The sequence below is a fragment of the Epinephelus lanceolatus genome, chromosome 13 (genome assembly GCF_041903045.1).
Source record: "Epinephelus lanceolatus isolate andai-2023 chromosome 13, ASM4190304v1, whole genome shotgun sequence".
Taxonomy (NCBI): Eukaryota; Metazoa; Chordata; class Actinopteri; order Perciformes; family Serranidae; genus Epinephelus; species Epinephelus lanceolatus.
The window spans coordinates 27,368,431-27,381,482 of NC_135746.1; the positions used below are offsets into that span (position 1 = coordinate 27,368,431).

Sequence of the window (13,052 nt, forward strand, 5' to 3'; positions counted from 1 at the left end):
CAGGGCCAGCATCCATGCGTTCATCTGTTTGTACTCATCTTGTCTCTCTTCTTCATAATCGCTTCAATTGTAGTGACCAATAACATTTTAAAAAACCTTTGTTAGTTGCATTTTTTCCACTTTCATAAAAAAGGCACATGGTAAACACAGATTTGGTGATTTGCAGGTCAAAAAGACGTCAGCATGTTGAGGTTAAAACTGCTGGAAAATAAGTTGCAATAATTGACTTATTGACACTTGATAGTAGAAGAACTTCACACAAAGCGCTGATATATTTTATCTTCTCAAGTTGTTGTGCCAGCAAACATTTGCCAATTTAGGCCCCAATCACACAGAGAGTGTTTTGCAAGATGCAAAACACGAGGTGCGCTGCACTGCCTTTTTTTAAATTGGATGCCACTTGTGGAAAAAAACGCTTGCTGTGCCTTTTTATTATTGCCAGGCAACCACAGACTCACCTCCTTCCTGTGTAATCAATCTACCGTTTATTTATTTATTTTATTTATTTGACAGTAATTAGTATCTAGTTCTTAAAATGTTGAGGCAAAGGGTACTTGCTGTAGCTCTGGTTGAGGATGAGAGACTCTCAGTTGGGCACAGGGAAACGGAGATCTGTGTGGGTACATGAGACCCTAAAAAAAGAGGGTGGATCACGGGGAGTACCACGAGTTGGTCCAGGAGCTTCGCCTCCATGACTGCTGTTTCCAGGCATATACTGGGAAGACTCAGGGGCAGTTTGACAACCTGCTGTCTACTGTCGGGCCGTATAGCTCTGGGTATCCAGCAACTCAAGGAGTTCAGAGCGTTCTTGCAAAAACGGCAGGCACCTAGAGCACAGAAACGCTAGGCGCGTTGCAACACAAAAATTGTCAGCAAAAAGCTTCTTTCTCACAATTACAAAAAGCCTGTTAAAACAGCTGTTAAAACGCTTTCTGTGTGATCAGGGCCTTTGGAGTCATGTTTCCATCAACCTGATGGATGTAAGTCCAATATTCACTCTCCTTTTAGCTCTGTTTTGGTCTGCACCAGTGATACTCAACTAATGATCTGTGGGCCCGGCACCTGTGATAAGATGCTGGGTGACCCACCAACCATTTTCCAATTCAGAATATGAATAAATTGACTCACACTGGGAATTTTAGTACTTTGAATGTAAATGGGGTGCCAAATGTGCCAGCTGGCTACAACCTGAATGTCCTCAAATCCTAGAAACGCCCCTGCGTACACCTGATATGTATGATATGATACTTCTAAGCAAAGATGAGTGAGGACAGCAAATATCATAAGGCTGAAAACAGGAAATTTGTTTTTTATATATATTTATACATAGATATATATATATGTTTTATTATAAATTGCCTCATGGCCTCCTGTCATTTTGTAAAAGTGGCCCCTGAGCAAAGCAAGTTGAGTATTGCTGGTCTCCACCAACATCTCAGAAAAATATTGGGCTTATTATCTGGTAAAAGTTCACCAGCTTGTCAACAACTTTTTGTGTCTGTCTTTTGTCACTGGGCAGGTGACATAAAGAGGGTTTGTGAGAACTTTTTTTTTTTGACCAAAAACAGCTTCCTGTTGTGGCTAGAGATAAAGCTGATGGCAGCATAGTCTGAGGACTGAACCCCCCCCCCCACCCCCCCCCGAAAACACCCAAATCAAAACACCAAAACAATAAGCTATGTACAGATGTATGCTAGGTATTAAGTCTCTGTGTATAAAAAGTTTCACACGATTACGCTAATTAAAAGTTAGCGACAGTAATGTACAAATAAAGGCAGCAATTTGCCGGCAAAGGCAAAGGAGGGGAAGACTGCTAGCCAGCAAACATAGATGTAAACAAAGCATGATTCAAAATATTCTGATTATGATTAAAAAAATGCCTTGGAAAGGTTTTATGATGAAGGAAATGTACTCAACGTGTTTGTTAGACTTCAAGGATACACATTATCTAGTTTTAACTCGCCAGCTTCTGACCTGTAAATCATTAAACGACTGCTTCCTGGGTAATGCTATATGATGTATAATAAGGCAACTCTGTGTATGTCAGGCATCACTCAAAAGCCATTCCTGCCCAGTACTGTGAGGAGCAGCTGCCTGTAAATGAAGGATCAGTTTGACTCCGTCATGTCTGTTTCTTTATGTGCTGTTTCAGTGCCTCAGACACTTGAAGACAAATGAAGACACTGAGATGATGAAGTTGTTGGATTAGTTTCTAATCCACACTGGAGGTCAAAACAACAATCCTGACCCCAGACGAGCCTCCAAGGGCAGATGGACCCTGTGAAAGCTGAACTTCAGCCCTCATTGAAAAACGGTGAGCTCTGTAATTCAGAGTGATGAAGAGTCCTGTCGTGCAATCTTCCCCAGCTCATATGGTTCAAAGGTTGAAAATCTGTGCTTTTTCTTTTCTCCCATGATCCAGTTTTGTAGCAAAAACGATCAAATGTTTAATCATGAACGTTCCAAAAAAGCTGTCGATTTAGTTCGTGCACAACATGGAGGTTTGTCACTTTGTTTGCAGGTTAAAAAAAATACACTGCAAATGTGTCATTCCTGGCGATGGTTGGACATTGGGCACCTTGTAGCTTTTCAAAAGTTGAAGGCACTGTTAGAGATGCTTGCAGCAGTGACAGGATCATAAAGGTTTAGGTGACGCAGGTCACACCAGCATCCTCCACGTGGCCACAATTGGTTTTGCCCCATCCAGAAAACTTACACTGGTGGATGGTGTCTTCAGTCCCTGTACACGCTACGTCATCCATCCAGATCAGACCAGTACCTGCACAGAGAGAGGCAAAGAATTTATACACTGTAGTGTGCAAAATGGACAGTTTGTTTAATTTATACATACAGGACCAAGCTCTGAACTGTGTAGAGTCTGCTATGATCTCTTGAACCGTCATTGAGTCAACTCACGTATAAAGTTTCTTTAAAGGCAGAGACTGCAGGTGAATGCTGGGGTGATGGTCAGAATGAGAGCTGGACATTTTTCCCATCATACATTAATGGCCAGGTTGAGAGTATGTGTTGGGTAGGTGTTGGAGGGAGTATCTCGCAAAAGTAGCTGTGCAGCTCAAGTTGACTGTCTGAACTAGTTTGGAGGCTTCACTTAATTAAATGCTGAACCTTTTCCCTTGTTTTTGTTTTCTGTTTTCTTTCCTCCCATCTGTTTTCCTTTGTTTTTCCTGTCTGGATTTTATAGTTCCTGTTTTGTTCCTACTTTGCTTACTGTAAAGTGAAAACCCCCAAAATATATATTTTCTAAAGAAGTCTTAAATGTCAAAAATTCCAAGGGTGTAGTTTTGGTTTCAGATGTTTCCATAATAACGGTTGTAAAACAAAAATAAACAAACAAAAAATATGATGTAAAACTCTGCACTGTAACCCTACTTACCTTTGTTTACTACAATCTTCAGTACAAAGAACTCCAGTGTGTCCACTTCGGTGTGTAGGATTCAGGGGGATACATTGGCAGAAATGGAATATAAAATAATATGTCTTTAGCGTATAATCACCTGAAAAATAAAAACTGTTGTGTTTTTGTTACTTTAGAATGGGCAATTCATGTCTACATAGGGAGTGGGGCCTTGTCTACGGAGATTGCCATGTTGCACCGCCATGTTTCTACAGTAGCCCAGAACGGACAAACCAAACACTGGCTGAGTTTTTTTTTTTTAACAAGAAACTGCTTCATTGTTTTACCAGTTTAAATCACCAGGTCTGTTTGTTTTTGGAGAGTAAGAGACCTCTGCTTGGCTTGTGGTAAAAACCTCCTGTATTTCTAGATCTTAAGTTATCAGAGAAAAAAGGTGAGCACACATTAGCAGGAGCTGGACTAGCGACCCGTCTGTGATGAGCCAAATAGCGTTGGAGAAACACTAATCGGAGAAGTGAAACTGCTTCATTTAGACCTCAAAACCTCCTGAACAATGAACACTGAAGGAATTCTAACCGGGAGAAGTTTCAGCTAGTTGTAATCTGCAATCCTCACCACTAGATGTCGCTTAGTCCCCCTAAATCTTACACACCTTTCCTTTAATTATCTAGTCTTTGACTTAAATTAAATTCCTGCATGTTTTAGGGCAATATTAACTGCAGATAAAAACAGAGATTAATTTCTTAACCTGAAAAATGTAGCTGTCAGTACCTTTTTGTCAGCTTCGAGTACTGTCTGCAGGTATTTCCCTCAACAACCTTCCCTAAAACCATCATCTTCGTTTCAAACACTGTGCAGTTCTTGAATTTTACAGCAGATATATATTATAAAATTATTTATTCTTGACTTTCGCAGTGCTTGTTTTTTCGGTTTTTCTTTTCTCTTACTATGTTTATTTTGACTAATATGCACCAAAACTACTAAAGCAAAATCCTTATATGTGAAAACCTACTTGGCAAAAACGATTGCTGATTCTGAATCAAAAAAGTAGGGCAGCCTGTATGTATCCTGGGAGGGAAACCCAAAACCGAAATAAAAAGGATTGTAAGAGGTGGAAATTACACGCCTCAACAAACTCCCTTTTCCAGGAAACTCAAAGAGATGCTTCTCATACAGTGCAGTACACTGGTAAAAATGTGAAATGCAACAAATGGAAAAAAACTCATTTCCGAAGTTTTCTCTATCATTACAAAGATCAAAAAATCCCATCTGGACTTCGACGCCAGCGGTCCAAGTTCAGTGTTCCCTCTGATGGCTCATTCATGCATCACTTTCCCTCTCGTTAATCTCCGCAGTCAAAATGATGCAACTGTGGCCAAAGAGAGTGAATTTGTTTACTACTGCTTGTTGGAGTTGCTTGTTAATCACCAGCTGAAATATGTATGCACCATGCATCGTGTTTAGGTCCAAAACTGATAGAAATCACATGTAAACTAACTCAACATAAACACATCCTGAGTACAGAACATTTATTTGTTGTTGAGGGATGTAGAAATCAAAAACTTCCCCACATTGTTTCCAAAGTAACAAAGTCTTTAGCTGCATTGTCGTTGTGTGAGAAGAGGATTATGTGGAGGACACACCTGCAGCTTGTGTCCTTCTCTTCTTACATTTCAAGAACTAGTTGTAAATTCTTGTGTTCAGGGACTTTGTGTCATTATTTCTCTGGTCTTTCTCTGCTTCTTGTCCCAAATGTTATTGTTTTAAGAAGGTTAAAGGGTTCAAAAGAAGAATGTTATTAGATATAAATCACAAAGTGTCATCTTTAAAAGTGTTTGTGTGAGTCCTCTGATTGAGACATCAAGTACTCCTCACAGAATCGTTGGTCAAATAATACTGCATCCGGTAATAAAACGCACAGTTCCAGCTGGTAAGCAGAGCTTTTGGCAGTGTTGTTTTTTGCTATAAAACTTTGGTTCCTGTTTGTTAAACTGGGAATCACTGGAGGGTTTCAGAAAGTCCCTTCAGTTTTGAAACAGTTTCAGATGATCAGAGGAGATGGTACTCAGCTGTGTGGGAATAAGATTCAGATCAAGAAACATTTGGTTGTACTCACGCGCTGATAAGGCAGTTTAAGGACACACAACTGAGAGGGTTTATGCGCTGTAGGTGAGGAGAGAGGCTGACTCATCAGTGATGCCCTTAAAGCAACATCTGGAGTTGTGTAAATGTCATCTCTGCCGCTCTGCTCTGAATCATAACTGTTTATCAGTCAGGTGTATGGAGACGTCAGTGAGGGGTTTAAACACATTGTAGTGCTCAGAAAGAACAAGATAAAAAAGGGAAAACAAACAACATAACGAACATCATATTGGTAAAGTCACGGATGAGGACGATAAAAACAAGCACAAATCAAAATTCACTAAAAACAGAGAAGTATAATCAAAAGCACTGGTTGCGCTTTGGGCCAGGAGGCTCACGAAGCCAAACTTAAATAATTTGAGCCTCTTAATCTTCCACTTCCATTATTTTCTCTTGTAACTGGCAAAAAGTTCAAGGCACTGTCAAAATCGCCTCATGAGGACCATCTGAAAAATGACAGGACATTGATCCCATTTTAATCCTTATGAGTCCGTTGTACTTAATTTACTTTATTGTCTAACCAGGAAAAACAAAACACAGACTAAGAGGTCGCTAAGTTAATTAGTCAATACTAATTCCAGTGGAAACCCAAATTAACTGCTTTCTCATGTCAACTGTAAGCTCCTGCCCCACAGATGATACATCTATAATTCGCAAATGTATTTTAATTGATAATGGTGGGCTGGTCCTTCTTAAAGGAACAGAGTGTAGGACTAAGTGGCATCAAGAGGTCAGGACTGCAGAGTGTAACCAGTTAAAGCCTTTCTTATGGGCTAAGCTTGAACTCCCGGATGGGACATTGTTCAGGAGGTTTTTAGCAGGAGCCTTATATCCACAGAGACCTCTTCCTCTATAACAAACGGACCAGGTAATCTAAACCAGTAAAAACAACAATGAAGCTCTAGTGCTGTAATGCGCCTCATCAGCCACCAACCACAGAGTCATCAGCCACCACCACCACCAGTGTCTGGACTCCATGGAGAGATTAATTCTGCTGCCACTCAGATGTCCCTCGATCACAAAATATCTCCCTCTGGTGTGCAAGCGCCAAACACCTCTGTTAAATCTTAATCAGCATCTGCACTTTACTTTATTCTTCTGCCTCTCCTGATTGAAATAAAGCAGTTTAACATTAAAACTTTGTGTTTTCTGATGCTCATGTGGAGAAGGGGCTGCTTACTACAGTGGCCGATGCAAAAACGTGAAAATGCAAATGGCCCTATCTAGAGCCAGTGTTGTTTGTTTGGTCTGGGCTACTGTAGAACAACATGGCAATCTCCATGGATAATGCCCAACACCCTGTGTAGATATAAACTCTAATTAGGTAACGAAAACCCAATTCTTATTTTCAGGTGATTATACACTAAGAAATCACACTTATTATATTATATTCCATTTCTGCCAATATATACCCCTTAATCCTACAGACTGGACCTTTAAATTAAGTTGCTCTGATGGAAGACAAAGGCGTCATATCACTACAACAACATGCTCCTCACTCAACTGACTGAAAAGCCTTCAAGATAATCAATCAAAAAAAACCTGTGTCTGGTGGCATAATTCCCTGCATTAGCAAATCACACTGTCAAACTGTTTCCTGCTCTTCTGTCGGAAGCACTTTTGTGAACTCTCACTGGGACTTTGGTATTGTTCAGTTTGGACCTTTCCATGTTTTTGCGTCTAAGTGACTGATCCTGTCTGTTCGTTATTGCCTTCCTGCAGCAATTCAACTTCAGAGATGTCAGAACGAGACTTCCTCTTGACCTAGACTTAGACCCAATATCAAACAAACTGCGAATCAGCGCAAGGTGTAGGTTTCCATAATGTTGTCAGACACCTATGATACCAATCTGAGCCTGTCAGTGGCAAAAACAGGTACTTTTAGTCAATGTACATTGACGGTGCATAATTGCCCATAGTTTTGACATTGCAGCCTGTTTTGTGGCTCCTGGCTGCAGCACTCTCTCTCAGTACTGGACCAGTTTCAAAAATTGTTGTTCCCATTAGTCACTTTGATACAAAAAATGGGAAAATAGGGAAAATAGGCTGCAAGTTAAAAAAATACCAAAGTTTCCCTTTAATTCTTTGCTCAGATTGTTTGACAGAAACTTTAGTTCAAGTTGGTTGTAAAAACACTGCAGCTGGTGCCACACTGGGTGGGGTTTTAGTTATATGTGTGTTTTTGTGTTTGAAAGATTTACTGTATGAAATATGTTCCCTAAAAATGCTGACAAGGGCTTGAGAACTGGTTTGTTTCCAGTCCTGCCAGTTTCAACTTGGCTTGTTTTTGTGTTTTAACCACATTAGAGCAACAAGAGTTAAGAAAAATATAAAGTTTTGACTGTCCGCTGAAACCCAGACTAATAAAATGTAGGTTGACGCCGATCAATTTTATTGATATAGCCCAAAATCCAAAATCCAAAATGTAGTTCAAAGGGTTTTATAAACGATAAAACATCAATTCAGATGAGATAAAAAAAATTATTTTTTAACATTCCTCCAGGACAAGGAGATGGAAATTATTGCTTTTGTTAAAAAACAATGCATATTTTTGTAAAATCTGATCAAAATGTTGCATTTAAAGTCTAATATTGGGATAAAAACAATAAAAATCAGCATCTCAGCCAAACCATATGCTCCCAACATTCCTGCTTTGCTTCACAACGTATCATAACAAAGAGAAACTGGCTGCAGATTTGACATCTTCAAAGCAGCATGAAACACCAGGCGCACGTGTCTCTGTGCAGGCGTGCACAGGATGGAAATGAGGTATGCACCGGGGAATACAAGAGCCCCAGCTGTTCAGCTGCTGCGCCTGCTCTGGGTTTGCTTTAATGGACACAGACCTTTAAACTGTTTACTCTGGATCTCAACACAAGTTTTACTGCAGTGTTCACAGGCCGAAGGGGTCGGACTACTCTCACCAAACTTGTGACAAACTTCTCACTATTAAGTGTTGGATCACCATAAACACTGTGTGGGGTTTTAAAGGGAACACCCAGAGATGATTTAGAGAAGAGTCACTCAATTTCAGAGTGATTTGAGGGATTTCAAAAGGCTGTTTGAAAATGGGTGCTGACAAAAAACAACTCTATCTGCGTAAACTCAGTCAGTCCTGGATTTTGTTAAAAACATTTTCTCCGTGAGGGTTGATGTCTGTGTCTCCTCACTGATTATAAAGTCAGACAAACTCTCTTCTTCTGTTTCTAGTTATGGGAGAAATCATTGTTCACCTATGCAAAGAAAGATACTATTCAATCATGTAATCATTTACAATCATGTAGTATTTTGTCACCTTGATCGTCTGTACTGTCATTTTATGATGGTGGTTTATACATCCAACATCTATAAACCCTTTTACTGTTAGTAAACAGTATAACGGTTTTGGTGGGCGGGGCTTAGCTAGAGGCAAAACAATTCTCCACAGACATTAGCCAGCGCTAGCTAGTGAGTTCTGCTGGCTTGTTCAGGACAATGGAGGAATTTGAGGCAAGTGGTGCATTAAGAAATATTAACTCCGAGTGGCAGAGCACATTATGGCACAAACTTGACCTTGAAAATTCGGAGTGCTGTCGGAATGTACCATTCAGTTATCCAGAGAGCACCGCACTTTCAGAGTGGCAGAGCGCACTCTGGGCACTCTGTCTGGGGAAACGGAGCAGCAGAGCACCGAGCGGAGTAAATGTATGACTGACTTAACCGTAGGTGAATTCTTATGGAAATATGACGCTCTGTTTCTTTGACCAACAGGGCTCTCATTTTAACGTAGAGTGTCAGACTGAATTTACGAACGCACCATGTCAGGTCACTCACTCTACGAGACCACAAGTGTTACTTGAAGAAGTAAAGACTGACCAACAGGACCAGACTGGCCGACCCGTATGCTCTCACTCAGTGGATGGATGATTTGACAGGACTGCTGAAGGTGGGATGGACGGCTTTGTGGTTGATTACCAGTCTTACAAAGGAGGATGACACTTTAACGGTTTCCTCCAGTTTATTTTGTTATCAAAGCTAAGGTTAGCCTCACAGAGAAATCCAATATTCCTTTTAATACCAATCCAAATTTCTGATTAGGTGGACATGTGTTCAAGACATTCAGTTTCGGATTTCAGGGATTGCGTAATTCACACTCATTATACGCATTGCTTCTTGTAGCAAGGTTGATGTCTTGAACCCCAAATTGCTCCCAGTATGTGTATGACAAAAAGACACAAGTTACTCTGGACAAGCACATCTGTTATTCGATGCCGTGTCATGTACAAATAAATATTTCACGGGGAATATAATGACATTTAGACATAACTTAGTTAATGTATTCCTAAAGGTAAATCTGGGTCTGAGAAATACCCTGAAAGCCTTAAAAGATGTTCTGAATTTAAAGAAGTTAAACTAAAAAAACGGTGGTTGACTCATCTGAAAAGATATATTTGAATTCCAGATTGTTTTAAATTGAATCCAGCCGTGATGTTAGTCACTGCTGTTGTCTGGAGGTCGTCCCCTGGAACAAAGGCATGTTTTCCCCCAATTTTCCAGACTCATTGGTAACAACTCTGCCTGGACAGAGACTCTGCATGATGTAAGGCTGACTTGGTGAATGAAATAAAATGGAGAGAGGGAGAGAAATAGGGGTAGATGGATATGACCTCTGAGACTCTTTCCTGACGACATCTGGCCTGCATGTCTTTCCCAATAAAAGCTTAATATTAATCCCTGCAGCATTTTAGGGCACTGTCCAGGTACACACAGCAGGGCTGTTGGAGTTAGCAAAAATCAGATCAGAACTACTTCCATCAGTAAATTTCACCCTGGATATGTGCTGTGGGCAAACTAAATTTTACAGATGTCCTGCTTCGATTGAGACATCAAAGAATGATCTAAAGGGAAAGTACCCTCCAATTTATAATAAAAATATTATCTTATCCAGTGGTTCCCAACTGGTCCAGCCACAGGGCCCAGATTTCTTCTTAGTTATTAGTTCAAGGTCCACACAGTTTAATATGTTCTGCGTCATACTTGTGTCCAGCTAATTTGCTGTCTCTTTTAAGCAGCTGTCTGTTAGTCACTAACTCTACAGCAGGAATACGCACCACAAAATAAAAGCTCTGTGCCCGAAATTCACTGTACTTAAAAATAAAGTGTGTTTTGTACAAACTTGATATGTTTGCGAGTCACTTGTGGTCCATTCAGAATGGACCTGTAACCGGGACTGATCACCCAACGCCCAAATGGAAGGGGGACCCTAAAAAAGCCTGGAAAAGAAATTTTGGTTTTGTTTGCACTTTTTGAAAAATTCTAAGGAATTAGTGCAATAACTAAATTAAAATTGTCTAAATATTTGGTTGAAAGACTGATCTTTGTCAAAAGATATGGTGGAAGCTCTCTGAGGCTTCTCTCAGCCCTGGCAAGTCCGCCCCTGCACTTGGATTTGTCTCTAAAAGCAGCTAGAGCTGAGTGACCGACTGCTTACGCTGCTGAAGCACCAAAGTACAGGGGCAGGGGCCCACAGAGATTGCTTATGCATGGGGCGCACTACGACACTACTTCACTTTGTACCTTTTCTTATACTTTCATTTTATTTTTACTTTTCTGTTCTTTTATAAAGGTCTTGTATAGTTTTGCTGCATATTGCACTACATGTTTACACCTTCTTTTGTGTATTGTTTTTGTACTTTGCACCCTTTATGTAGTCTGAATGTTGCATTATTCACTCTTTTTGTTTTGCACCAGGATCAGGAGAAACAGTTTTGTTCCTCTATGTACTGTACTGCACTGTATACATCTTAAAGCAATAGGGGTTCAGTGACTTGTTCATGAAGAATTTGACATTTGAATGGAAGGAGAAAATGACCAACACTGTACAGACCAACATTACAGACATGACGTATGTGCATTGCGTGTGTGTTGACCATCTCATACCCTGTCCAAAGCGTCCTGTCTTATGGACTTCAGCTGCTCCTGCGTAACCCAGCATCCTACACACTACGTCTCCATCCTTTTTGTCCCAGACGTCGTCACACACTGTCCCCCAGCGACGTTCATGGAAAACCTCCACACGGCCTTCATGAGGACCTGACCCATTCACCAGCCGCACCAACGTCTCCTCCACTGCAACACACACACACACACACACACACAAGCATGCATCAACATAATGATCTGAGTATGCAAATCATGATCTGGCATTTAATCACATTTGTTTCTACTATTTGAAGTGTTTGCAGACAGTTTATTCACTCCACTGAGTCTCCATGCAATAAAATGTTTGTAGCAAACAGCATCATGTTTCTTCGAGTGCAGAAATGCTGAGCCTTTATTATTAATTCCAACATGACTACACTGAAAGAACACAGGACTCTCTTTCATCCGGCGCTCGCTGGCGAGACTTTGAACTCAGATTATTTTCATTGTGAGTGTTTATGAGTTTAATTAAGCCCTGTAAATCAAACCAATATGAAAACATGCGGAGATGAAGACGTTATTTTCAACATGCTGCAACAGAATTTATTTTCCATCAACCACAGAAATACACTTTGATTCAAAAGCAAAAACAAATACAAATATTCCGAACTGAACTTTTTTCTTTCTTCCTCTTATGTAATAAAATTTACAAAAATATCGGTTCTGAAGTTCTTGCCAAATCCGACAGCACACTGGATGAAAGAGTTTGAAATTCACAACCTTCTTCTTTGCAGCTTTGTGCATCTGTGTGCATTTATCCAGTCCCCTTGCTGGACAGAACTCCAGGAAGTCACTGCTCCCAGTGAAGAAATAGTTGGGCACCCTTGTAAAACCAAGTTGTAAAACCAACTTTTTTCAACAAGTGAGATATGATGTGTTTTAGTGAGTGTGCTAGTGGGTGGATAATGTTTTATCTTTATCCTGTCTAATCTTTGTGCTAAGCTAAGCTAACTAACTTCTGGATGTAGCTTCATATTTCTTGTAAAGATGTGAGAGACTGCATCAATCTTCTAATCTCTTGGCAAGAAAATTAGTGTATTTTCAAAAATGTCAAACTATTCCGTTAACAACCTAGAGTAATGGGCAGCCTCTAGCTCAGTGAGTAGAGTGTCCGCCTCCATTGCAGTGGCCTGGGTTTGATTCCAACCTGCGGCCCTTTGCTGCATGCCATCCCCATTCTGTCACTCTCTAGCTGCACTGTAATTAACGCAATAAAATCCCCAAAAAATAATCTTAAAAGAAAAACAAACAAACAAACAAGAGTATTATGGGGATACAATATCAAACACAGAAAAATACCAAAATAATTGACACAAATAACCAGATATTTTAGAGAAGTTTAAGAGGTTAAGAGGTGAGGAAATAAATAATAAATTAGAAAATGTCATTGGTATGAACAGGGAAGTGAAAAGGGTCTTGTGTTCGTATGTAACAGAGATAGCAACCTGAAACAGTTATAGCAGCAAAAATACAAAGCGAGTAACAAAAAAAAAGGATAAAAGAATACATACGTTCTTTATGTTTTTTCAAAGCTACAATAAGCTGCTTCTGCTCTTGTGTTTCTGAACCAAAA

The 13,052-nt window shown here is 40.1% G+C and overlaps 1 protein-coding gene across 1 annotated transcript in view; it reads right to left on the bottom strand.

The window, feature by feature from the left end:
* Positions 1-1,633: 1,633 nt before the first annotated feature.
* Positions 1,634-13,052, bottom strand: part of scara5 (scavenger receptor class A, member 5 (putative)) — a 101,741-nt gene continuing 90,322 nt past the window's right edge. Inside the window, exons 11-12 of the mRNA XM_033648188.2 lie at positions 11,438-11,626; positions 1,634-2,779 (exon numbers count right to left, since the gene is read on the bottom strand). Coding sequence (XP_033504079.1) covers positions 2,646-2,779; positions 11,438-11,626 — 323 coding nt within the window. The 3' untranslated portion in view covers positions 1,634-2,645. The remainder of the gene's footprint in view (positions 2,780-11,437; positions 11,627-13,052) is intronic.